Source organism: Notamacropus eugenii, chromosome 1 (genome assembly GCF_028372415.1).
Source record: "Notamacropus eugenii isolate mMacEug1 chromosome 1, mMacEug1.pri_v2, whole genome shotgun sequence".
Classification (NCBI taxonomy): domain Eukaryota; kingdom Metazoa; phylum Chordata; class Mammalia; order Diprotodontia; family Macropodidae; genus Notamacropus; species Notamacropus eugenii.
Window position 1 is genome coordinate 238,735,976 of NC_092872.1, and position 24,420 is coordinate 238,760,395.

Consider the following 24,420-nt stretch of genomic DNA (forward strand, 5'->3'; position numbering starts at 1 on the left):
CCAAAGGACTTAGAAAGGACATATTCTTGCCTTTGAGGAATGGGGGATCTTTGGAGATCTCTTGCCCAATAGATATTTGTCAACTTGGCTGGTGTCAGCCCCAACTTACACAAGGCCAGTGCTGAAGGATAGAGATTTTGGGAAAGGTTAGCTCTCAACTGGCTTATAAGAGTTTTTCCAGCCTTAAACTCTATGATCCTGTGATCTTTTGAAATCATTTGTATTTTAATACTCTATCTTTGTGTGTGTCTCTCTCTGTCTCTGTATCTTTCCCACACATACACACACACACACACACACACACACACACACACACACACACACACACACACACACACACACACCCCATCTGGGTCCAACACTCCCCACATCTCTTTATTTAGCCTGAGATATGAAAGGTGGGGGGTGAGGGGAGAAGGTTGAGGAGGAGGTGCTGGACTGCTGTGGATAATCTACAAATATCATAAAATTATCCAATTTAGAGCAGGGAGGGACCTGAGAGAAGACTGTAGGTAGCAGACACCTGGCATGGGGACAGAGACAAGCTGAGTTTGTTTTTCAAGCTCTCTTTCTCAGTTTCTCCTAATTCTGGGGCCCCTCTGCCCTAAGCAATGAATGCTGTGTCATTAGAACTTTTCTTACCATAAGAACCCAGACCCCATATGCAAATCAGAACAATCAGGCCAGGAAGCAGCTGCTTTCCAGGTTGAAACCTGATTTTGTAGCTACAAACAACTTGGCTGGGGAGGCTTTAATGGGGAAGGGGGTGGGGTACTGCAGGGAGGAATTTCGGGAACTCTTGGGGACAGCGGAAAGTAAACATTCATACATCACAACAGCAGCCCCTCCTGTGTCTGCTCTCCAAATGATCTTGCCAGCTGAGGGTCATGGGAAAAACCAAAAACCCTAGAAAATCAGGGGCTCCAATGTTCATAAAACAAGGGCAAGGCTGCAGGGAGGTAGATCTGGCAGAATCTCATAGTCCACTGACTTTATCTGGGGTGTAAAAGAGGACATGTAGAGACATTGTGCCAGAGGGCACGCTGTTTCCAACAGATGGGGTGTCACATTCACATAGGAAACACGTAGGCCTCTTATTCAACAGGTAGTTGCGACAAGAACTCAGCGGAACAAATGTTGACTCAACTTTGTTTTTGTCCAGGGAACCCAAAACAGCTGAGTCTGACCATCATACATACATAAGCATAGTTTTTTAGGGAGTTCTGGAGCTAGAAAGAGACCTCAGAGGTCAGCTAGTCCACCTTCCTCATTTTACAGATGTGGAAACTGAGGCTCATAAAACTTGAGTAACTTGATTATACATGTATTAAGAGGCATAAAGTTGTGGGCACCATCTTTGTATAAGCTAGTTAAATTCCATTGACGATAGCTGGTTCCTAGATTCTGGGCCGCATCCCTTGACCCTGGCTCAGAAACATGTTATTGGTCACAAGAGGCACTATGTGAGAGAATGAAGATGGTTTGGTGCAGACTCACCCTTACCTCTGGGGAAAATAACTCCAAGAAATTTAATTTAAAAAATTGTTTTGCTTGACTATGTGAATTTGCTACAAGAATTTTTCTTTTTCTTTTCGTTCTCAATAGGAGGGAAAGAAAATAAATGCTTCTTAATAAAAAAAAAAATTAACTTAAAAAAATAACCCTTAGTTCATCACTAGTAGATCTGACACAGCATCTTCAGAGATGAAGGACCTGAGCAGGTCTGAGGTGTGACGACAATTAGTTCTCTTAGGGAATCAGCTGGTGTGTGGGCAAAAAGTGACGAGAAGCTGTCTCGTCACACACCCAGACACACCCCCGGTTTCTACTCAGTCTCTGAGCACAGTTTCTGCTCACTATTTCCACCCGTTGCTGTTGATGTGGGCACTAGGCAGGCCCGGGGAGTTCAGTGATGAAGTAGATAAGAAGGGCCCATTGTGCCTCGTTCAGCACGGGTCAAAAGTCCCTACAGAGTCCCCTTCTCATGTTTTCCCATCTTCTTCCCACTCACTGCCTCTCTGGCTTGACTCACTTTCCGCCCAGCCCAGGGGAAGGGGCTGTAATGTGGTGGGTGTGGGCTGGGTCTGGAAGCCTTTTTTTCTGATTGGAGAACTATACTTTCCTGACCCTTCTAACTTTCCCTTCCCCTAAGAATGTAACCTTGGGGGTTTGGCTGGAGAGCCATGGAACCTTGTCGGAGACCTTGAGAGATCATCTCACCCATCTCCCTCCCCCACGGAAACCACCCATTCAGATGAGAATGCATTGACCTGTTTGTTGCTGGTTTTCTTTTCTTTTTTCTCTTCTTTCTTTTTCATCCTCCTCTTTCTTTCATCCTTCTTTCTTCCTTTTCTTTCTTTCATCCTCTTCCTCCCCTTCTTCCTTTTCTTTTTTCTCTTTCTTTCATCCTCCACTTTCTCTTCCTTCCTTCCTTCCTTCCTTCCTTCCTTCCTTCCTTCCTTCCTTCCTTCCTTCCTTCCTTCCTTCCTTCTTTTCAACTCCAAGAGTTGTACAACTGCCCTAGGCTACTCGTTCCACAGAATTAAGCACCAAAAGAGAATTTGTAATTCCTAATGAGTGTATCCTAAATCATACAGAGGACTCACATCCCCTACTCTCTTTCCTTGGAAAGACATGAAGACCTAGGCTGTAATTCTCCACCTAACAACACTTGACCCAAAGGAAGGGGGTGTGGCCTCCTCTCATTCCTTCAAATAAATACCCAAGCCTGTGCCCTGCCTGAGTCAGGCCAGTGGAGGGCTGCATGACAGTACAGACCTTCAGTTGAGTCTCATGCTTAGGAGACTGGCCTGAAGTCTCTCTCCCATTCAGTTTCACAGGAAAATGATTTGGGGCTGATCATTGGGAAAGGATGCTGATTTTATATCTCTTTCAGATTGATGGGCAAAGGAGCAGGTAAGGAATGGGGAGGGGACTGGAGGACCTTAGGTGTGAATATATAGCCTGTGAAGTTTCACGGTATCTCCCACATCTATTGGCTTACCGCGATGCCTATTTTTATCATTCTCCCACCTCTGCTCCCCTGTGAATAACTCAGTGCATTCCTTGTACTGTTGGGGAAACTGAGGCAAATACAGAACAAAAATATTTATCCAAGGCTGAAGATAAGGCTGAGTCCATGGCAGTAAGTAGAGCCCCAGATTCTAAGAGTCCTAATAATAAGAGCTACCATTTACATAGTGTTTACTATGCGCCAGTCACTGTATTAAGCGCTTTATAATTATTTTCTCATTTGATCTTCACAGCAAACCTGCTACTATTATCTCCATTTTACAGATATGGAAACTGAGGCAGAATTCCCTGCTCCTTCTGAGAGACAATATAGCATGGATAGAGGATGAGGAATTCTGCAATTAGGAAGGTCTAAGTTCGAATCTCACCTCTGTGATTTATTAGCAGTATGACCCTGGGCAAGTCACTTAACCTCTTTCTGCCTCAGTTTCTTCATCTGTAAAATGAGGATAATAATACTTGTGGAACTTAGCTTGCAGGGTCATCAGGGGATTAAAATGTGTTAGTCTATATACAGCATTATGAAAACCTTAAAAAGTTTATGGAAAAGTCAGTCTCTACATAATAATTATAATCGGTATTATACTTCATTTTTGTGAGTAGAAAAGAATAACAACAGATGGATAGTATTTAAATGGCACTTTAAGGTGTTTAAAATGCTTTACAGACCTGTAAGGAAGGTAGTCTAGGGTATTATTATCCTATGTTATTGGAAGAGAAATTGAGGCTCTTAAGGGACTTGTCCAGGGTCCCACAGCAACCAAGACCTTTCCACCTCCAAGTCCAAGGCTGTCCCCACTATAGCACACTACCCCTCACCGTGGACCCTTCATCATGAGGAGGGTGGTCTTACCCTGACGGAGCTCCTCATTGGTCCTAGGTCATAATTATAGGCTTCCACCACCAGCACATGGGATGAGTTTCGTTCTCGATCCAAGGGCCGGGGACCTCGCATCAGAAGCCCACTGCTGACGTGGATCCGGAAGTTGTTTCCCTGGTTACCTGGACAGATATACAGAGAAGCAAACATTATGGTGGCTGGTATTTGCATGACACCTTTGAGTCCAAAGACCTTTATTTTATTTTTTACATCCTCTTATTTGATCTTCATGATCATGTTGTGAGGTAGGTGCTCTTCTTAGCCTCATTTTACATATGAGGACACTCAGGCTCAGGAAAGTTGAATGACTTGCTCAGGGTCACACAGTAAATATTTAAGGCGGGATTCAAACTCAGGCCTTCCTGATTTCATAGCCACAGTTTCTTTGAAAACAAACAAATTGATCAACAAAAACACCAATGACTGTTACTTTTGAGAAAGGGCTGAGACCATGGGGCTGGGGTGGGGTGAAGACCAAAAGGGGAATGAAGGAATCAATGAATGAACCCCTTAGCAGTTAGGATGTCTCAGGCACATGCTGTTCTGATTCTGTTTGGGCATAAAGGTTCTGAGGATGTGAGAGCAGCTGAGTTGTATGGCACAGAGAACAGAGCCCTGGACCCCCAGTTAGGAGAGCTGGTTCTGATACCCTGGGCTATGCGGCTTTGGGCAAATCTTCTGCCCACTCTGAGTCTCACTTCCCAACTGTAAAATGGGGATAACAATACTTGCACTGTTCAAGTCAAGTCAGCACCAATCTATGGAGTGTTTATCATGCGTAAACTGAGCTAAGGGTTAGCGATACAAAGAAAGGTAAAAATGGTTCCTGTCCTCAAGGAGCTCTCATTCTAACCGGGGAGAGAATAAGTAAACACCAATGTACAAAAAAGATACTTGTAGGATAAATAGGAGGTAATTAATAGAGAGAAGGGCATGGGCATTAAGGAAGATCAGAAAAGGTTTCTTAGAGAAGTGGGGAAGACAGGAAGTGGATATGAGGAGAGAGAGTATTCCAGGAATGGGAAACAGCCAGTGAGAAACATGGAGTTGGGAGATGGAGGGTCGTGTCTGAGGAACAGCCAACAGCTCAGCCTCACAGGCTTGCAGGGAAATGCTGTATAAGGGTTATTGGACAGCCTGTGCTTAGAGAATTGGCAGTTCTGTCAGACGTGATCATCTGACTGACTGGAAGACAGGATGAGAGGGCTGATTTGGGATCATCCTGAATGCATTGAGCCCCTGGGGCAGCTGGAGAATCCCAAGCCTGGGCAACTGGGGCTCCAGTTAGTCAGAGATGGCCGCCATCTATAGGAGATGCTACTGGCCTCACTGAACTATGGCATAACTATCCAATATGGCAACCATCATCATTCAGGCCAACAGTGCTGCTGAGTCTGTGCGGGGGACTATAGGAAAAGAACTGTAGGAAGTAAGAGGAACCTTAACACGAGACAAAGAGAGACCAGACAGAGGGAACACTTGCTATTCTAAGCTTACCAGGGCTGGTGTTTGTAATGTGTTTGTAAAGTCTGACCTGGTAGTAGGTTGGGGGAGGGAAAGAAGAAGGGAAAGGATTCCCTTAGGGTATGTTTGCACTTGATTGGGTCAGGGCACAGATTATACTTAATTCTGGGAAATTATATCAACTCCAGTGAGCAAGAAAGTGAAGTGTGCCCTTTTTAGAGAAGGAGCTTCTTCCAGCTAGTAGTCACAGTTAAATGGAGAGCTCTCTAGGAGGGATGGATTTCAGGAAGACATTCCACTGCCCTGGACGATGGAGGGGTGCGAGGATCATCTGGGTCATGTTCAGCATGAGACTCTTGAGAAATAGTGGTAGGGCTGCAAGGACTCAGAGAAGGGGAAAAACCCCTGCTTTGACTTGGCAAGGCTTTAACTCAGAGGTTTCCAAACTTATTTGGCTTACCACCCTATTTAAAAAAATTACCCAGCAGCTCCTGGAAATCTACTTTCTTTACCCCTTTAATGGGTTTTCTGAAATTTGTGTCATTTCAAAAAATATAAAATATTTTTAAAAAATGATGCATCTTAAATTTAATAAGTTATAAATTTGTGGGTTTTTTCCCTGCATTGAAATTTAGATGATGCAATATTGCATCATGTAACTGTATAGTACTGTATTGTAAACAAGTCATTACATGTATATATTTTTGCCAATGCATGCTGGACTTCCCAATAATGCATGACATGCTCTTCTGCCAACACTTGCTTGTTAATACCTGTTGGCAGACTTGACCATTGATCAGTTATAAGTTTCATTTTGTGTGTTTGTTGTGGAAAATAACGTAATCACTGTGACTTTAACTCTGTTACACAATAGATGAAACATGTATGAGCAGTTTTTAAAAAATCTCTTCTCTTCTTTCCTTATGCTTCCACTGCCCTCTTATTTTTATTCAATGCCTCCCCCCACCCCATTGCTTCTGGATTGCTACAGTGCCCCCAAGGGGTGGTATCACCCACTTTGGGAACCTATGCTCTAAGTTCTCCTCAAACTCCACAGTTAGCAGCTAGAACTTGGGGTCAAGAGAAGTTGTGAATGGTAGCCAACCAGGGTCTACTTTGCCATGAAAAAGATAGCCCAGGGATATTATCTGAAGGTCTGTGAGATTCAAGCCTTTGATCAGGCAGGGAAATCAAAGAAAGATGTTTGGGAGCTGGCAATCTATCCCTCCTGGCAGGTCCTTGAAGGCCAGAAAGAGCCATGAGCATGAATAAATTCTTCAAGAGAAAAGCAAGAAGGAGAAACTATGAGAAGAATGCTGGGCATGGATGCATTGGTAGGTATGACTTAACTGTGTGGATTAGTGAGTCCAGGTAAAGGTGGCTGGCCAACAGGCAGGTGTCAAGACTTTGGCAACCAGAAATGGAACAATGAGGTCAATGCCCTTAATGATATGAGCTAAGATGCTTCAGTTCTTTATAAAGAAATCCAATCACATGTACCCTCCCAGGAAAGGGTAGGGAGGAAGATGGGTTAGAGGTAGAGTAGGTAGGCTAACAGTACCATGATCAGAAAGCTAGGGTGAGTAGTCTGCGGAAGGAAGGATTGGTCTGCCACTAATAATCCTGCCCTAAGTTCCAGACTTGTCTCCTGCATTTAATCTGTAACAGTAGAATTAACTCAGTTTTCTGGGCTGGTGTTTCTAAACTAGTCCTTACAAGGTGGGTTTGAAGGTGGAAGGAAAGCAAGAGAGCCAGGAGACCTCTGTGTGCAAAGCAGCACAACATTGGTAATCAGTTAACTGGGTGGCCTTCCCTAGGGTGCTGGGCTTGTGTTCTCCAACATTATATGTATGTTTTGGGGTTAGAATTGGATCTCATGTAGTAGGTTATACTGTAAACTATGAGGGTGGCAGTGGTGGCAGTCTTAAGGAATACATCAAAATGACTTTAATCATGATGATACTTTAGGGCATAAGGTCAAAGATGGCTGTGTCCTTGATAACACGTTTATTCTCCTGGGTATGCCTATGGCAAAGGTCATAGTATCCTTGCAGTCAGAGGTTACAGGACCCTGGCACTTGGAAAACCTAGATGTTGATTTTAATACTTCAAAGTTCTCAGGAGACCCCTGAAGCACTGAACTCTCTCAGGATCAGGGAGCCGGGGAGCAAAACTGAATATTTCTGTTCTTCAGAGGACCCAGGAAGGATTAAAAAGAAAACAGTCAATGAAGAATTTACCAAGTACCTACTATGTGCCAGGTATTGTGTGCAAGGGTGCTGTAGACACAATTTGTAATTGCAAATGTTGTAATTCTCTCTCTCTCTCTTCTTCTCTCTCTCTTTTCTTCCATTCTTCCCTCTGTCCCTTTCTCTCTCCCTCTCTCCTTGTCTTTATATCTATCTTTCCATCTGTTTGTATGTCTGTCCGTGCTACCAGATGTCAGGGGAAGGTAGGGACCTTGTGGGAGGGCAACTGATGCTCTAAACCTTTAGGAATATGGTTTTATAACACTTACCATGGAGGATGCGGTACCATACACGCCCGTTATCACCCTCATCTGCATCTGTGGCCATCAGCTGGAGGAGGAGAGATGATATTAATTCTTTACATTTAGAACATTGTAGAAGAAATTATTCTTATGGCATTCCCTCTCCCCTCTCCCACCACCTCCATTGGTCCCTTCCTCTATTTAGAACTTGGCCAAAGAGGGAGTTTGGGGATAAATGCATGTAGTTTAGCTCATACCACCATAGTAGATCAACTAATATCCAGAACTTCCACATGCACAGTCGGGGCTCTGAGTTGTCTCTAAATCAGCTGCTTCTTGATCCTTACTATCAATGTGGGGCATGTGTGGGGAAGCAGGTAGAATCAGAATGGGAGAAGAAAGGTGAAGGAAGGAGTGCCTTAAAAGAGCATTAAGAGTCTCTCCCAATGTTTTAGGATGTCATCTTAAGGTCCTTGTCCCTTTCAGTACCCTAACAAAATTAAATGACTGAATCACTTTCCTGAGGTATAAAAGCAGTGTCATTAATCCCTGCCTATTTATCTCATAGTGGCAGCCTTGGCATAATGGGAGGATTGCTGGGCTTGGAGTCAAAAGAAACTGGGGTTTGATGCTCACCTATGGTACTTAGCAGTTGTGCAACCCTAGGCTATTCATTTAATCACTATGTGCCTCCAACAACACCCTAGGACTTACTACTGAGTTATAGACTGGATACAAGGAGTTTCCACAATGGGAAATCCCCCTGCAGATGAAATCACAGATGCTCCCTCCCAGCATTGTTGTAATATAACATTCTTACAAAGCGATATATGGAAGTGAACTGGAAGGAATTAAGGCATCATCTAATCCAACCCTCTCATTTTACAGAAGAGGAAACTGAGGCTCAGAGAAATACCAAAAGTCATACCTAGGATTATTATTATGATTAATAATATTTATATAACACTTGAAAGCAAGATCCCCTTTGGCCATCTGATGAAAACTGTGGATTCCTTTTCAGAATAATAGTTTCTAAATGTGTCAGATAAAATACATAGGATTGCAAAGGAGGACAAAGGTTAGTGAAAATAAAGATATATGTTTTCCTTCATCCAAGTTCATGGACCTCCTAAAATGGATTCCTCTCTAGGGCAATAACCTCTGTTTTAAAGTTTGTTTTTTTTATGTATTATCTCATTTGAGACTCACAACAACCCTAGGAGATAAGTATAGGTATAGGGAAGAGAAAGCACAGTGCTGGAGATCTGAAGGACAGCTGACAAAAACTGTACTGTAAGAAAGAGATTAGGAAATAGGATGGTACTCCAGTGGTAGAGCTGTGGTCAAACTGGAATGATGGTAAGATAGAGCAAAGAAGGGAGCTGGGGCTTGGACTGGTGGAACCCAAGTTCTAACATGGTCTAGACATGGGGAGGGAAGCCCAGGACACACAGCAGGTGTGTCTCTTCTTTCTTGGCCCCTTGAGCTGATCCTATTCCCTGCCAACAGCATCAACTGCCTTGCAGTAGAGAAGGGGACCCTTTAGGCAGAGTGACAAAGCAGGAAAAGGCAATCTGATGGAAACACTGAAGGCAGTCAAACCTTTGACAGGGAGTCAAACCACTCCTTACTGCTAGGAGACAGCCCAGGACTATGAGCCCAAAGCTCCTGGGACTTACTGTGACCCTTAGACCATCAGCCCTGCTTCTAACCTGGCTCCAGCCAGGGGCTATGATTGAGTGCAGCAATCCTTGTGGAGAAGGGGATCACCTTCCTTGCCATCACCACCACTAGCTGCCAACCAAAAGAGGATGAAGAATGAACAGTAACAATAGAGAAGAAATATAGAGACTAAATAGAGTCCAGCAGTCAGAAGGACCCGAGTTCAAATCAAACCTTAGATACTAGTCGTGTGACCTGGGCAAATCACTTAACCCTGTTTATTAGAGAAGGAAATGCAAATCACTTCAGTATCTTCACCAATAAAACTCAACACCTAGAGGATATATCCACAGAAATTAAATATGAGGTGGTTAGAAGTACCCTCCCTTTCAAACGTCAATGGATTCGATTTTTTTCTACCATTAGAATATGCATTCCCTGAGGGCAGGGTCTCTTTACTTCTTATCTTTGTATATCCAGTGCTTGTCTCACAGAGATAGTGAGTGGACCTGTGATTTCATTGGTAAAGAGAACTCTCAGGTAAGTAAATCCTCCCTCCCAAAGTAGGTTAGTACCTCCACTGCAATTTTTAGTCTTAGAGAGTGTCCTAGAGACTTTAAATGATTTGACTTGGGTCACACAGCCAAGATGTGTCACAAGAGGGTCTCAAACCCAGATCTTCCTGGTCTCAAAGCTGGCTCTGTTACTGTCAACAAGTCACTTTCCTTCTCCAGGGCCTCAGTTTCCTGCTGTGTAAGATTAAGTACTTAGATCTATTTGATGAACTCTATCTAACTTATAATAGGATACTTCAGGGAGGGGGTGGGGCAGGGGCTGGTTTCAAGTCCTCTTTCATCTCCAAAGCATATATCTGTTTTCTGGGAGGGTAATCACTTCTTGCTTACTCTCAGTAATCAGGCTTCTTGAATGGCAATTATGAAGACACAATTGACCTTAGAACCCCCTGTTAAAGTAGGAGTCAGTGTAAAAGAACTGGGCTGAACTTGGATTCAGAAGAACTGGGTTAGAAACTCAGGTCTGTCCTCTCCTCTGAGCCTCTGTTTTCTTGTCTGTCCATTGAGACAATTGGCCAGAAGATCTGTTTAGGGTTTAAATCTAGAAGTATGAGTTTAATGGAAGACCATGTCTGTATTTTAAGAACTGGTCCAGCTAAATTCTGAGGTTCATCACTTCGAAGGCTGGTTAAAGGGGAATAATGATTTTGTTTTCTCCATCACAATAATTCACAAAATCAAATGAGGCATAGAAAGCTATTGATTGTCATTGGTGGACAGAGTGCTGGAACCAAAAGAAATCACCCCTCCTGGGAGGAATCTGACAGCAAGGTCCATGGTCTGAGCCCCAGGGAATGCTGGAGGAAGAAGAGTTTGGGACAGGAGTGGGGACCACTCTGCTCTTTTCAGATAGGCTCTTGGGGGACATAGGTTTCCTTTGTTCACTATCCCCCCACAAAGGGCCCTCCTAGTTTCTACAAAAGCTGAGGTGCCCCATACTCCCCTCCCTTCCCCTTCCCTCTCAGCCTCCCCAGGAAGTCTTGAATACTCAACAGGAAGGGTTGGGGGATGAGAAGGAGGAAGTGGGAAGTTCCATCAGCTGAAGGCCTTGAGCAAATCAACAGAAAGATTGGGACAATTCCTCTGTCCTGGGAGGAAATGTAGTCTAGTGGTTCCACCTGGTGCCTCTGCCACACACTGCAGGGCTCCCTTGACTGGAGATCTCCCTTTTACTACCAGGCATTGCCTTCCTTATTCCCGGCTTGAAAATGGGTACAAATCCTTGCTTACCTTTCTGGCAATGCAGCCTGTTGAGGTTGAAGACAATAGGCTGAGAAAATTCCCACAGTGCTTGATAACTACACAGAGTTTCCCAAACATCGGCTATTTCTTCCACCTAAAACTTGACCCAGGGAAAAGTGAAGACCTCCTCGTCCTTAAGGGCAACTTCATTCCACCTGTCCCTTCTGCCTCACCCAACAGAGCCAACTTGGGGGTGCCAATCACTGCACCCTTAGTCAAATGATCACACATTTGAAGACTGAAGGGACCTAGTCGGTTAATGAGGCCACCTTATTTTATAAATGGGGAAACTGAGGTCCACAGAAGTACAGTAACCACCTCTTAAAATCCTAAGCTAAAGTGCATATGCCTCCCTTCACACAAGCCCTGTCCTGATTCCTCGTTATTGACGCTGTCTCTCCCCCTTTCCTTCTCCCTTTTACATTAGATATGTTGGTGTACACATTTAAGCTCTTGTAGTTGTGTTTTTTAAGTATTTAGAACTTAAGTGTTTTTGTTTTGTTTTTTGCTTTGTAACTCTGGGGGACCTAGCACATAGTAAGCACTTAATATTTACTGAATTGAATTCCCCAAATCACAGAGGCAGTAAGCAGCTGAACTCCGTCTCAGATCCTCCAAATCCGTTATAACACATGACCTGAGGGGGATGTGGGAGATGAATGAACAGTGAAGAAGGTGAGAACTATGGTCATGCTGGGAGGAAGGCGAGGCCTGAGTTACAGACACCTCTTCTTTCCATCCAGAGCCTTCCCCTCAGCCCACACTGGAGGCTGCTCATCCCCCTGGGAATCCCATCTCGAGGAACCTCCCCATTCGAACTGAAGCACCATCCAAGGTACGGCCTGTGGGACTGTGGGATGGGAAGGAAGAGGGGGTGGAGGGAGTGAGAACCAGAGCTCTAAGTACTACAGCAGGTGGAGGAAAGGCTTCCTGGGGTTCTAGAGTTTCTATTTAGTGTTTGACTAAAATGAGACAGCCCTGAGGCACGATGGAAAGAGGGTCGGACTTGAAATCAAGAAGATCTGAGTTCAAATCCTTCAGCTAAGTGAGCATGAACAAGACAATGAAACTCTCTCAGTCTCAGTTTCCTCATCTGTAAAGTATGGATAATAATGGTGCCTCCTTCACAAGGTTGTTGTGAGGATCAAATAATTTATGTGAAATGTTTGCCAACTTTAAAGCACCAGATAGATGTTAGCAGTTATCATTTTTTTCCCTTCCTTGTTGGGTAGGCTCAATCCTCAGCTAAAACTGATAAATCTCTGCCATCCTCATCCATGAGCCAGCCAGCTGTTGCTAGGGGCAGCTGTTACACTCTTGCTTCTGTGGGAAAGGAGGCTGAGGAGTCAGGGAGGAGGGATGGGGTGTGTGTGTGTGTGTGTGTGTGTGTGTGTGTGTGTGTGTGCTAGGAGGAGTGAGTGGGAGAGAAGGGATGGGGGAGGGGAAGGATGGCTGCTGCCTGGAGGGTCTCAGGGATGGGCCACCCAAATCGTAAGGACATCCACTTCAATCTCCTTCAAACACCATTTCCTCTGCCTGTCAGTTGCCTTGGACTGACCATTCTGCATAACTCTTTCCACTGGGAGGTTGGGAGGGGGAGAAAGGAAAGAAATAGAGGGACAGGTTTATGCCCAAAGAAGAGTTGGGGGGTAGGGAAGAGAGAAGAGACATGCTGTGGGATGTTAGAGGCCAAAGAAGCAGTCCGCAACTCTGGAGGAAAGGGGCCCACTTCCAGTCTCCCCCTCTCTCCGTCTCTCCCTCCCTCTGCCTTCCCATGGTTCCCACTCCCTCAGTAACCTGGAGGCTGGCAGGCCTGAATAGTCAGACTGTACCATTCCAACTTTCACCAGGGGAAGGTGAGATCATTGGGAGGGATTGAAGATCCGAGAAAAGAGCTGATTCTCATCCACTCTGGCCTTGTCCCCTCCACAGTTCCACTCTCAGCCCTAACTCTGACACTGCTACTGCTCCCCCCAAGGGAAAGAGGGAAATCATGCCAGTCCTGTAGGTTGGGGGCCCTGACTGCTCCTAGGCTGGGCTGAGGAATTTCTTCCCACATCTCAGTTGCCATCCCTACCCCTTGCCCATCCCCTCTTCTCCTTCCCTTCCCCCAAAGTCAGGACCAACAGCCCTGGGAGAGAAGAGGAGGGTGAGGATGGGGGGAGGCCCACTTTGTCCCCCTCCTTAGGATTGTCCTTAGGGGGACAAAAGCAAATTGTCAAGAGCAGGATTCAAGTCAGAGTAGGACGGAAGCAGCTAAAACTCCAGAGACCCAAGAAGAGGTCACCAGGGAGGACAGACTGGCCACCCATCTCCAGGGACCACTGAGGAGCCGCTGTGCTTTTAGAGGGACCAGAACGGGGCTGCATCATCCCAAGAAGTCTTTTGACTGAGTGCACTGAGAAGAGGTCAGTTCCCTGTACCCCCCTTTCTCCCCAGAAAGCACTACAAGAGGTTTAGGGGACAACCAGAACAGATTGATTCCTGGGCTTCTCTGGTGGGGTGCAGGTGATGAGGCAGAGGGGAAGCAGAAGCTTACTGTGAAATTCAGAGAAGCAGGGTTGTACCCCCAGATCTGGGGCATCCCAAGTCAGGTGACCCTTTTCCTAGCACAAACTTCCGGTCCTTGCTTCATCTCCTCAGAATGTATTTGGTTAAAGAGTTAAAGGCCTGAGAATTGGGAGTTTCCAGCAGATTCACTTGGGGAAGGTACCAAGGAAGTAAGTTAGTCTAGACAATTAATCTGTGCAACGGGTCTTCACCGGGATGGCCAGAGGAGGGATGTAGCCTCTGATGGTGATACCTGCCAAGTGACTCCCTCGGCCCCCAGATGGGCTGTCCCTGGAGATTGCCCCCCATTCACCAATTGATGGCAGCTTCCCTCTTTCCCAGTGTCCTGTCTGTAGGACACTGGTAGTGGACATCTGTGACCACTGTCACCTGAGGGACATTAGAAGGGAATAAATGGAGGGAGTCTACAGCCTAGACAACTTAGAGTCTCATGGAGAAAGTGGTTTAGGATTTTTCAGCAATATGGTGTAGCGGATGGGGCACTGGACTTGGAGTCAGGGATCTGAATCCTCAGTTCCCTGTCTTTTACTGTGTGAGCTAAGCAAATCATTTGGCTTCTCTGAACCTCAGTTTCCTCATCTGTAAAAAGGGGGCAATAATCCTTGTAACTGTTGAAGTCACAGGGCCATTGTGAGGAAAACACTTTATAAACATTTAGATATGTAAATGTGAGTAATTATTCAAGTCTTTCACTAATTCCAAGTAATTCTTACTTCACTAAATCCTGACACTATTAACCCAGTATGGGTGTGTGGATCACAGATATCCGGAAGGAACCTTAGAAGTCATCTATTCCAATCTCTTCATTTTCTAGGCAAGGAGTGACTTGTTTAGGGTCACACAGATAAGAAAGAGTAGACACAGGATTCGAACCCAGGTCCAGTGACCTCAATTTACCTTTTACTGTACACTGCCTTTATTGATTGGAATCATTAGGAGTTATTAATTAAAGTAGACTGGGGTCTCCACCAAGAATCTTATTCAGAGTAGCATCACCATGTATTGTTTTAAAGGTAATAGAATAATATTACCCCAAACATTTTAGACTTCTCCCTAATTCAGACAGGATTTCTTATGTCAGTCCAAATTAGACAAGCTTGCAGACACTATGGGGGGAAAGACTCCCACCTATCCCCTTTTTCTCTATCCTCTCTATATCTCAGGCTGCAGGGCAAACAACAGGAGCACCTGGAGACTTTCCCTCCTAGAAGTGAGCAAAAAGTCAGGATTTGAATTGAGACCAGTTCATTCTCTAGGCTTGCTGCCTAGTGGAGGCCCCTGAATTGCTAGACAGACATCAGAATTTCCACAGGGCCTGAGTTGGGAGAGCTGGGCCACTGCCTGGAAATGATCAGGAGGAAGAGGGTCAGGAAGCTTGCTGCCAGCCTTCCTTCGGACAAGCCATAGGCAGAACTGGGAAAGGAGAAGCAGGGACCCAGAGTTTGCTTCTGACATGAGTGGTGAGTGCTGAGGATGGATGGGGGCTATGGCAGGGGGAGCTGGGCTGCTACTGTAATTATTAGGATGCATTAGGATGCCAACCCATCACTTCTCTGTGGTTTATATATTTATACACTCTATAGACCACAGTGATTACAAAAAATAAAAACCAAAAAACCCCCTAGCCCAGACTGATCCAAGTCTGGCACTACCCTGGGCTATCCCCTCTAGAATCAGACAAAAATGAGGACTGTTTACTGTTTGCTGATTTAATATTTTCTCACCATAAATACCACTGATGAGGTGAATCTCTTGTCCTTAAAATGATATCATCCAAAGTCAAAAAGAAATTAATTTTGGGATGCCCCTACATGTACTTCATGGACAAGTACAGTGGAGATGTGCCTGTTGCTTCTCATTCATCATTACAGATTACAGCATTCATTCTTACTGTCCCTTCTGGGGATGGCCAGCAGCTACCCTCCTGACCTGTTATCTATTTTCACATCCATGATTTTGTTTTGTCTTTATAAATAACATCTTTGCTCTGAAGAGAGGCATTGTGAGTAGAGAGCCAACCTTTGTGTCAGGAAGACTCATCTCTGCCAATACTGCTTACATGACCCTAGACAAGTCACCTGACTTCTGACTGCCCTGGTATAAGATGATAAATTGGCAGTCAGCAGTCAGTATTTGCATTGGAAGGAGTTTCCTCATCAGGAGTTCCTCATACCAATGAAAGTATAGGCCAAAATGAAGAAATAAAACCCTCAAATGTACCCCCCAATCCTTTTTATGAAAGGAAGAAAGGAAGGGAGGAAAGGAGGAAAGAAAAACAGAAGGGAGGGAAGGGAGAGAGAAAGGAAGAAAAGGAGGAGAGGGAGGGAGGGAGGAGAGATACTTCACATTTTGTAGAGGAGAAAGCTGAAATTTTGAGAGGTATAATGATGCTTCAGATCACACAATGTCGCTAGCTGGGCAAGGACCAGATGTCCTCTACACCCCATGTCCAGCTTTAGAGAGAGATGGCATGAGATTGAATAATGTTGGGCTTGAAATTTTATGGCTGTGTGACCTATGATGAGACACTTAACCTCCACAATCTAATTTACTCATATGTAAATTGAAGAGGAATGTTGCTTAGAGTCCCACCCTGTAGGACTGTTGGGTCAAGTTTGGTTTCTGAGCCCTTCCCTTGTATATGGATTACAGGAGAGATGAGCACTGAGGAGCCGGACCACCAGAACTCCCCAACCCTCAACCCAGTTTTCTTGATCAACATGACCTCTACTGACCTTACTTCACCCAGCCCTTTGCCCCCAGGGGAGATTCCGCAGCCCCTGTCGATCATCATTGCTCTGGCCTGCATCTTCCTCTTGCTGGCCACTTTCCTGCTGTTTGTCACCTTGTGCAAGCCAGCAGCCATGGACCCCTCTCGCCACAGCCCTCATGAATGCATGCCCTACCACCCGGAGACACCCAGCGAGCCTCAGCTCCGTTTCTGGAAGCGTCTTGGCTCCCTGCGCCAGTCTATTCACAGCTTCCGCCGAGGTAGGCCTGGCTCTCAGCACCCTGGGCTGACCATCCACCAGCCCCTACCTGATCGGGATTGGAACCTGATGGAATCAACCAAGATGTGAGGGGTAGAGTGAAGGGCTGGAGGTCAGCTTGTCCCTTTCCCAGATCTAGGTTCCCCTAGAGTGATGGGGGTCAAGTGTGGGTGGGACAACCTCCCCAAAAGCTGGTCTACTGGGCATCCTGCCTCCACTGTGACCTTCCTCTAGCCCCAACTCAATCCTTCTACCCTTAGAAAAAATACAAGAAAAGTGGAAGGTCCTTAGACTCTATTGTCCCACCCAAGATATAGATTTTGGATGTGGTCATTTGCTTCCCACTAGAAGGTCTATCGAGGAACAAACTGGAGAATTGTAACCAGGTTAGCAGGATGTACCCAGCGACCAAAGCCAGAATTTCCTTGAAGATCCCTTTGGTGAAGAAGCAACGTTTTCTGAAAAGCTCACTCCAGGCTTCCAAACTTCCCTTTGAAAAACCATCTTTTGGGTGTTGACGACATAACATTCTTCCAATCTGCCTCCTTCTTAGCTTGAGGAGAAAGTTCTGAGCAAGTCCAAAGTCATTTTTCGACTCGGAGGTTTCTTTCCAACCAAGGTCAAAACTGTGTCCCAAAGCTAAGGATTCCCAAGGTGAGATCTTTTCCACAAAGGACTCCAATTTAATTCTTGACTAGTCTAGGCAGGGGATAAAGATGGGTGGGGGTTGGCACAAATGAACTATTTCCTAGGAGGGTAAAGGAGGCCTTCTCCCTGCCCTAGGCTCAGCGAACCCAGGATACCCTCCTCATGCCCCTGTTATCCCCATCTGCTCCCTTCCACCACCGCAGGAAAGATGGAACTACCAGGCTAAAGATAGTGGTGCCCTTTGGCTCTTGGAACAGAGAATTTTCCTGACCAACGAGCACAGACTGCAGAGGACCATGCTATATACATAGGAGCCAGGACTTCCTGTGTAAAGGAAGAGTACAAGTTTCTAACTGGCCCCCTCTCTTCTGTCATCCCCTTCCTGGCCCAGCAACAGGCAAGGCCATGGATGTAACTAACAACATGGGGAAGAGAAGAGGACAAGCTTCCCAGAGGGGAGGTAATTATGCTGGTAATGCCAGGCTCTATCTTCTTGTGCAGCTGGAGCACTAATCAGTAGGAATCCCTCTATGTAACTGGGGGGAAGGAGAGGGGAGCTGGCAGGCTGCAGCTGGAGGGCAAGGCTTGATTGAAGGGGGAAGTTCTAAAGGGTTGGGTTCTGGTGGAGGGGCTGGTGGGTCTGGGAGGGGATGCCTCTGGTTGGAGCCTCCTTCACGTAGGGATGCTTAGATGAAAGGCAGAGTGAATCCTCTGGAACTTCTGGAATGTTCCTGTTGTCACATTCTTATTCCTGGTGACTTCAGGGTAGATGGATAAGGGGTGGTGGAGGGGTCCCCCGATGGCCTGGGGAGACCCTCTGCTGCTGCCGCACCTTTGCTTCCTGCAGGAATGCCAGGGGATGGCTAGACTCCGGTCTCTGGGCTGGAAGAACATGCTCCAAGTTTCTAAGTCAGAGAGAATAAAAGGAATGCTCTGTCTTTTCCTTTCACCGCTGTCTACAACACTCAAATGCCTTTCTCTTCTTGAAAGGAAAAAGAGATCTGAGACCTTTCTTCCTTCTCTGCTCATCCTTTCCACATCTGACAGACTGATTTTCCCCAAGTACAGGCTGAGCAGGCCATTCTCCCTCTCCAAAAAGCTCCAGTGGCTCCCCATTCAGAGATCAAATGAGGTAATATTTGGAAAGCGCTGAGCACAGCACCCACCTGTTATACAGTAGGCTCTTAATAAACGCCTGTTCCCTTTCCCTATTGTCTGCAGGATCAAATAACAACTCCACTGTTTGTCATTGAAAGCCCCACACAATCAGATCACAGCCTCCATTTCCAGGCTATTTTTTGCCCATGAGTTCCCTTTGTGCCCTCTTTGTTCCAACCAAACTGGTGTGCCTGGTGTCACCCATACTGTATTTCCCACCTCCAGGCCCTTGCACAGGTTCTCCCTCCTATTCTTCAAAGCTTGGCTCCTGCCATCTCCCACACTAAACTCCTGATCGCCCACACTGCTAGTGCCCTCACTCTCACCGCACTGTCACCCTGTATTTACTTTGTGTACATCTTGGGCTTACTAACATGGGCTAGAGACTGCACCAATGAGTTCATTGGGATAGAGAACTGCCAGAATTGGAGACTCCTTTCACCAAAGCAGGTCATCACCTCTGCTGAAGATTATAACCTTTGTTGTCTAGAGCACTGAGAGGTTAAGTTGTTCTTCCTCAGGGTCAGTTGGCCATTATGGGGCAGTTAGGTGGCCCCATGGATAGAGAGCTGGGCCAGGAGTCAGGAAGACCTGTGTTCAAATTCAGCCTCAGCCACTTACTTGTTGTGTGACCCTGGGTAAGTCACTTAACCACATTTGCCTCAGTTTCCTCATCAGTAAAATGAGCTGGAGAAGGAAACGGCAAAACCACTCCAGTATCTTCACCAAGAAAATCCCCAAAGGAGTCACAAAAATTTGGATACCACTGAAAATGACTGACTAGCCACAACAGTGTGCTGGAGAAGCAGAATCTGAATCCAGGACTTTTTGGTAAGGAGGTCAACTCTCCGTTCACCACCCCATGTACAGACATATTGTTTCTTCCAATAGAATAGTCTTGCTCCAGGGTCCCTGAGGTTGACAGAGATCCTGAAAGGTGAGTCCATAAGGCTGACAGAGAGGGTTCAAAGGTCATGCTTCCCCAGATATAACCTAACACTTCCCCAGGTTCTGGGATCTAATAGAGCTTTAAGAATCAGAGGTAACTTAGCCCATCTCCCATCCAACGGAGGAGTCTCTTCTGTCATTTGGCCTCCAGTTTGATTCCTCCCAGTGATGGGGAACTTGGTTCTTAATGAGTCAGACAGTTTCACTGTTGGTCAGCTCTGTGACTGGATCAGCAGCCAGGATGGGCCAAACATCCTCCTTTCTACTGAGCTGAGACCTGCCTCTCTGTTCCTCCCACTCACGGCTCCTAATTCTGCTCTCCACATTCAGACAGAACAAATCTGCTTCCTCTTCCAATATCTGAAAACGAGACCTCTCTCCTCTGGTTTCTTCCTCTCTAGGCTCGACATTTCTCAGTTCCTTCAACTGGCCCTTGTATGAAAAAGGTTCTGATTCCTCACCATCCTGGCACCCTCCTTCAGGCATATTCCTGTTTATTGACAGCCTTCTAAAATGATTTCTCTGGACTGGATGTGGCTTTGGAGATGGGGGGTTGGATGAAGGCTTTCATTTGGGGAAAGGAAGGATCTTTTAACACAAAATGTTCCCTGAACTTGGGACCATAGACTTTGGGGGATGGAATGGATATTGAGATGTTCCTATCTCTTGCTGCTTTGCAGAATCCTAGGGTACATTCACCCCAGCTCCTACATCAGCCATTAGAAAAAGAAACTGAAGCTCTGATTTCACTGGTAAAAGGAACTTCCAGTGGGTAAACTCCCTCTACCAATGCAGAAAAGCACAGGCTCTTGCCACTTATTGTTTTAAGAGAGTTGCCTAGGAGACACAGAAGGGACATGACTTGCCCAGGATTACAGATGTATACCTGATTCTAAGGCTGGCTCTCTATCCATTACACCACACTGCTCTGAGCACCATCTATAAGGGCACCTAAATTTCATTGTCTTGGCTGATCCCTACCAGGGTTGGGTGAGTTTCCTCTATAGCTGGATAGCCCACTAGGAGGTACCAGCCTTGATTGATATTTGGGGGAGTCTTCCGTCCACCCAGGGTGTTGGTCCACTCCCCAGCTGTCTGCAGGATGGCTGGGCTCCAGAGAACTTGGGCCTTGTGTTCTCTGCTTGTTCCCTTTCTGTGCCTTGCCTGGGTGCCCGTCAGAGGAGGGAGGAAGCTGGAGGCTGTCATGTATTTATATCTAATCATGATCTCAGCAGATGTGTCTGGAGGCACTCCTTCAATAAGAAGGCGTCAGAATCAATCAGGTAGGGGCATCTTCAGATGTGTTAAGAGGCCCCTTTCAGAGCCTGTCTCTGGCACAGTGTCAGAAAGTGACGGCTGAGGATGAGGTGTTGTTTGCAGCTGCAAATGACACCTGAGCTCTGATTAGGAAATGTCACTAGCCACTCTCATTTCCTAAGGGAAAAGAGGCTCCCCCAATATTGCTTTGACCTGACCCTTTATTTACAGCCTGCAGGAGTGTAATGGGTTTGGGAGAGAGGGAAAGTATGTTACCGGCCCGAAGTGATAATAGGCAAAACCCAAGGTGCTCTGCAGACCTCTGGCTTCTCTTTAGAACCCCTTCCTCAGCCAGCCCCTTCTCCTGTGGTCAAAAAAAAAGGCATGTACAATGCATGATTACTTGTGTTTACTAACTGGATGGGACAAGTGTCTGAGGACTGTATTACACACCAGTTTTTCCTCTTAGTGACCAAGGCCATATGAGAAGCAGTATGATATAGTTGATAGAGGGTCAGCCTCAGAGTCTAGAAGTCTTGGGTTCTAGTGGTGACTCTATGTAACCACAGGTAAGTCATTTAACTTTTCAGTGTCCTAGATAACTCAATGGATGGAGTTTCCATACCAGGAGTTCCCTACTCAGATGATAATTTTTCTGTCTCATTCAGCATGCACTTATTAATCACCTATTATAAAATCAACCTCAAATAATTCAGCCCTACTATAAAATCACAGGTCCAGGACAAAAAATAAAAAAAAATACAGGAGTATACAGAAACTACAGGGAGGGAAGGCAGGTTTTCAGTGATCTCCTCCTCATGGACAATTAGTGAACTAATCCCATTATCTAGGAGTAGTGCTGCTGAGCACACCAAGGCAAGTTCCTTAGATCCTCTCATCCATCACATGTGTCCATAGGCACTGGGTCATGCAGGAATTCCAGGAAGCCTGGATCATCCTTATCCCCTGCCCCAGCGAACTCACCTATCTGATACAATATTCAAGTCCATAACTACCAAGAATTGAGGACAAAGTGCCAGCTCTTTGTGGTCATCCTATTTTGCAAATGCAGGGCTTGCTCCCTCCCCTCACTCCTTCCCCTAAGTGGTACCTGTACATACTGTGTGATGACGAATAAAGAGGGTGCAATCCTCTGCCATAGCTCTGTAGGCCAGGAGACAAGGCTTACAGCTTGCAAAGGGATGTGGGGCAACCAGCACCTGTCTCTAGCTCCTCCTTTATCTGAATTGTGCCCCTGTGGGTGAAGGATCTAGCCACATTCCCATCCTGGTACTACCAATTTCTGTGTGTCAGTACCCAGGAAGGTGTGATGCTTAAGATGTTCTAATCTACACTTGGAGGGGGATAGTTTGCCTCCAGCTACTCCTCCTGGCCCTCCCAGAAGCAAGAGGGAATGGGTGACTGTGTGAGATGGGAAGGAAAGAGATGAGGACAACCACCTCCATCAAGCCAGGGTGAGGTTTGGAGTTGGATTCAAGGCATCCAGTAGAACTGAGCTCTGTGGGACTGATTCACTGACCCTCTTTGGGACGATCCACCAGAGAAGACCAACTTCCTCTATGACATCCTCCTCCTTCCCTCTATGTCCTTGGTCTCAAGAACTCATCCTGGCCTGTCTTTCAGTTTCCCTCTTGTGACATAAGAACTCATATTGTTGGTATCTACTAGTTATAAATTTGAAGGGGATTCCCCCCCTCCCCTTTCAAACAGCACCACGTGAATAAAGTCTTATTACTTTAGGTTGAAATATGGGCACATGGATCTCTGTTTGATGGAAGGACCTGTTCTCTTTTTCTTGAACAAATAGGCTAGCCATGTCCTTGTTAATGCCCACCCTTGCCTTATACAACAGAAGCAGACACCGATTCATAGTCAATGTTGAAAAATCATGTTCTCCTCTCTGGAGTGACCGCTTCTAACCACACATGCCCATTCTGACCAGGGGGCTGGAAAAGAAGAATTGCAAAACATGGGTTAATAGGGAGAACCAAGCTCCAGTGGGCCCTCAGGGCCAGGCTCTGGGAAAGAGTAAGGCTAAGCGAAAAGCACCAGGAGTAAATCCACCTAAGGATAGTGCATTCATAGATTTAGGAAAAGTCTCTTCCTCCTCTTAGGAGGAAGAAAGTAAAGCCCAGAGACAAGCAGGAATTTGCCCATGGTCCTTCTGGTGTGGAACTGGGATTTGAATTTGGATCTTCTGATTCCAGAACCAGGGCTCTTTCAAGGGAGAAGGAGCCTGGGGAAATTCTCCTTTTTTGCGTTAGGGTGTGGAGGGGGCACTTCTATGTTTCCAGGGGAATCAGTGTTAACATGGTTTAATGTAAGCCCCTATAGCTGGTAATTCTGAGTAATGGAAAACATCTCCTTGCCTGTGTTTCTGACCTCCCCATCATCTTCAGATGGAAAGAAAGGGCTGGAAATTCCCCATGTTTCCCTGTTCCTTCTTTCATCTTTCCCACAAACTTGTACACTTGTGAATTTCACGATCCTAGAGGAGCCAACCTCCTTTGTTCCTCTCCCTGGTCCTGGGCACAGGAACAGCCCCTTCCCCCAGAATCCTCATCTTAGGCTGAGTGGGCTGAGCAGCCCTCCCAGGATAGGCTGAGAAACAGCTAGTCTTGGCCTCACTTGTTGGCTTGGCTTCACAGTCGGAAACCCCTGGGCTATGGTTGAAAACAGTCATTCATTCCCAACTCATCTCTCTGCTCCTCCCCCCTGCCCCAGCAGCTGATGTATCCCTAGATATGTGTGTGTGTGTGTGTGTGTGTGTGTGTGTGTGTGTGTGTATGGTGAATGGGATTCACATGCATCCCCTTCATTAAAAAAAAAAAAAATCACCAATTCCCTTTCCCTCCTCTCAGATCCTCATGGCTCTCATTCCTACCAGTTTGGCAAAGGGGCCCTTTCTTCCTTAGCCTGTTTACTTCCCTTGAGGAAAGCTATAGCCAAAGCCTCATGAAAGCATCTCTGTTCTGGGCCATGACTGAGTCCTGGCTTGCGCCTCCCTCTTGTCTCCTCCCTTCCGGGAAAATCTGACATTCCTACCGCCCACCCCTACACCACCCTCCTTTCCTCCCTCAACTGGGAAGCTGGCCCTCCCAGCCTGGGTCTGAAGAGCCCTCCCTGTACAGAGGAGCCAAGAAGAGAGGAAGCGGGCAAACTGAAGGGATTGTGCCCCTCTGGAAGGGTCTGGCCTATTATTACATCAGTGTAGGGGTCCAGTTGAGAAGGTGAGGGTGAGTAGGGAGGCAGCAACAGGGACCCCAGGCCTTCTGGAGGTGGGTCTGGTCAGTGGAGGGAGTGTCAACTCCTCTGGCTTTATTTCCAATTCCTTCTGAATCCATTTCCCCAGATTCCTTGTGATCACGCTCTCCCCATCCCTCTTCTCCACCCTCCCCCATTCCACCCCATTGATTTTTCTTCTTTAGGACTGATGTGTGAGGATGAGGGCTGAAGAGAGGATCTGACCACTGACATCAT

At 46.2% G+C, this 24,420-nt stretch overlaps 2 protein-coding genes across 25 annotated transcripts in view; one reads left to right on the plus strand and one right to left on the minus strand.

Moving 5' to 3' along the window:
- The window catches only part of CDH23 (cadherin related 23), a 597,280-nt gene that overhangs the window by 119,155 nt on the left and 453,705 nt on the right, over positions 1 to 24,420 (minus strand). For all 6 annotated transcript variants that reach the window (XM_072628247.1, XM_072628248.1, XM_072628249.1 and 3 more), the window contains exons 28-29: positions 7,896 to 7,956; positions 3,887 to 4,035 (exon numbers count right to left, since the gene is read on the minus strand). In XM_072628247.1, the coding sequence (XP_072484348.1) occupies positions 3,887 to 4,035; positions 7,896 to 7,956 (210 nt within the window). The remainder of the gene's footprint in view (positions 1 to 3,886; positions 4,036 to 7,895; positions 7,957 to 24,420) is intronic.
- Positions 2,757 to 22,687, plus strand: C1H10orf105 (chromosome 1 C10orf105 homolog). Of its 19 annotated transcripts, XM_072628272.1 has the most exons (10): positions 4,033 to 4,158; positions 6,613 to 6,711; positions 7,572 to 7,638; positions 12,091 to 12,182; positions 13,141 to 13,755; positions 15,082 to 15,378; positions 16,571 to 16,909; positions 17,462 to 17,562; positions 17,760 to 18,016; positions 18,404 to 22,687. In XM_072628272.1, exons 6-8 carry the CDS (start codon positions 15,372 to 15,374, stop codon positions 17,464 to 17,466), a joined length of 351 nt encoding a protein of 116 aa, XP_072484373.1. In that variant the 5' UTR covers positions 4,033 to 4,158; positions 6,613 to 6,711; positions 7,572 to 7,638; positions 12,091 to 12,182; positions 13,141 to 13,755; positions 15,082 to 15,371; the 3' UTR covers positions 17,467 to 17,562; positions 17,760 to 18,016; positions 18,404 to 22,687. The 19 variants fall into 19 exon arrangements, with proteins under 19 accessions (XP_072484356.1, XP_072484373.1, XP_072484372.1 ...); XM_072628255.1 differs by lacking the exon at positions 4,033 to 4,158 and adding an exon at positions 2,757 to 2,916 and having other exon boundaries at positions 7,492 to 7,638; positions 10,011 to 13,755; positions 17,257 to 17,562; positions 17,760 to 22,687; XM_072628264.1 differs by lacking the exons at positions 4,033 to 4,158; positions 6,613 to 6,711; positions 7,572 to 7,638 and having other exon boundaries at positions 10,984 to 12,182; positions 15,082 to 15,128; positions 15,231 to 15,378; positions 17,257 to 17,562.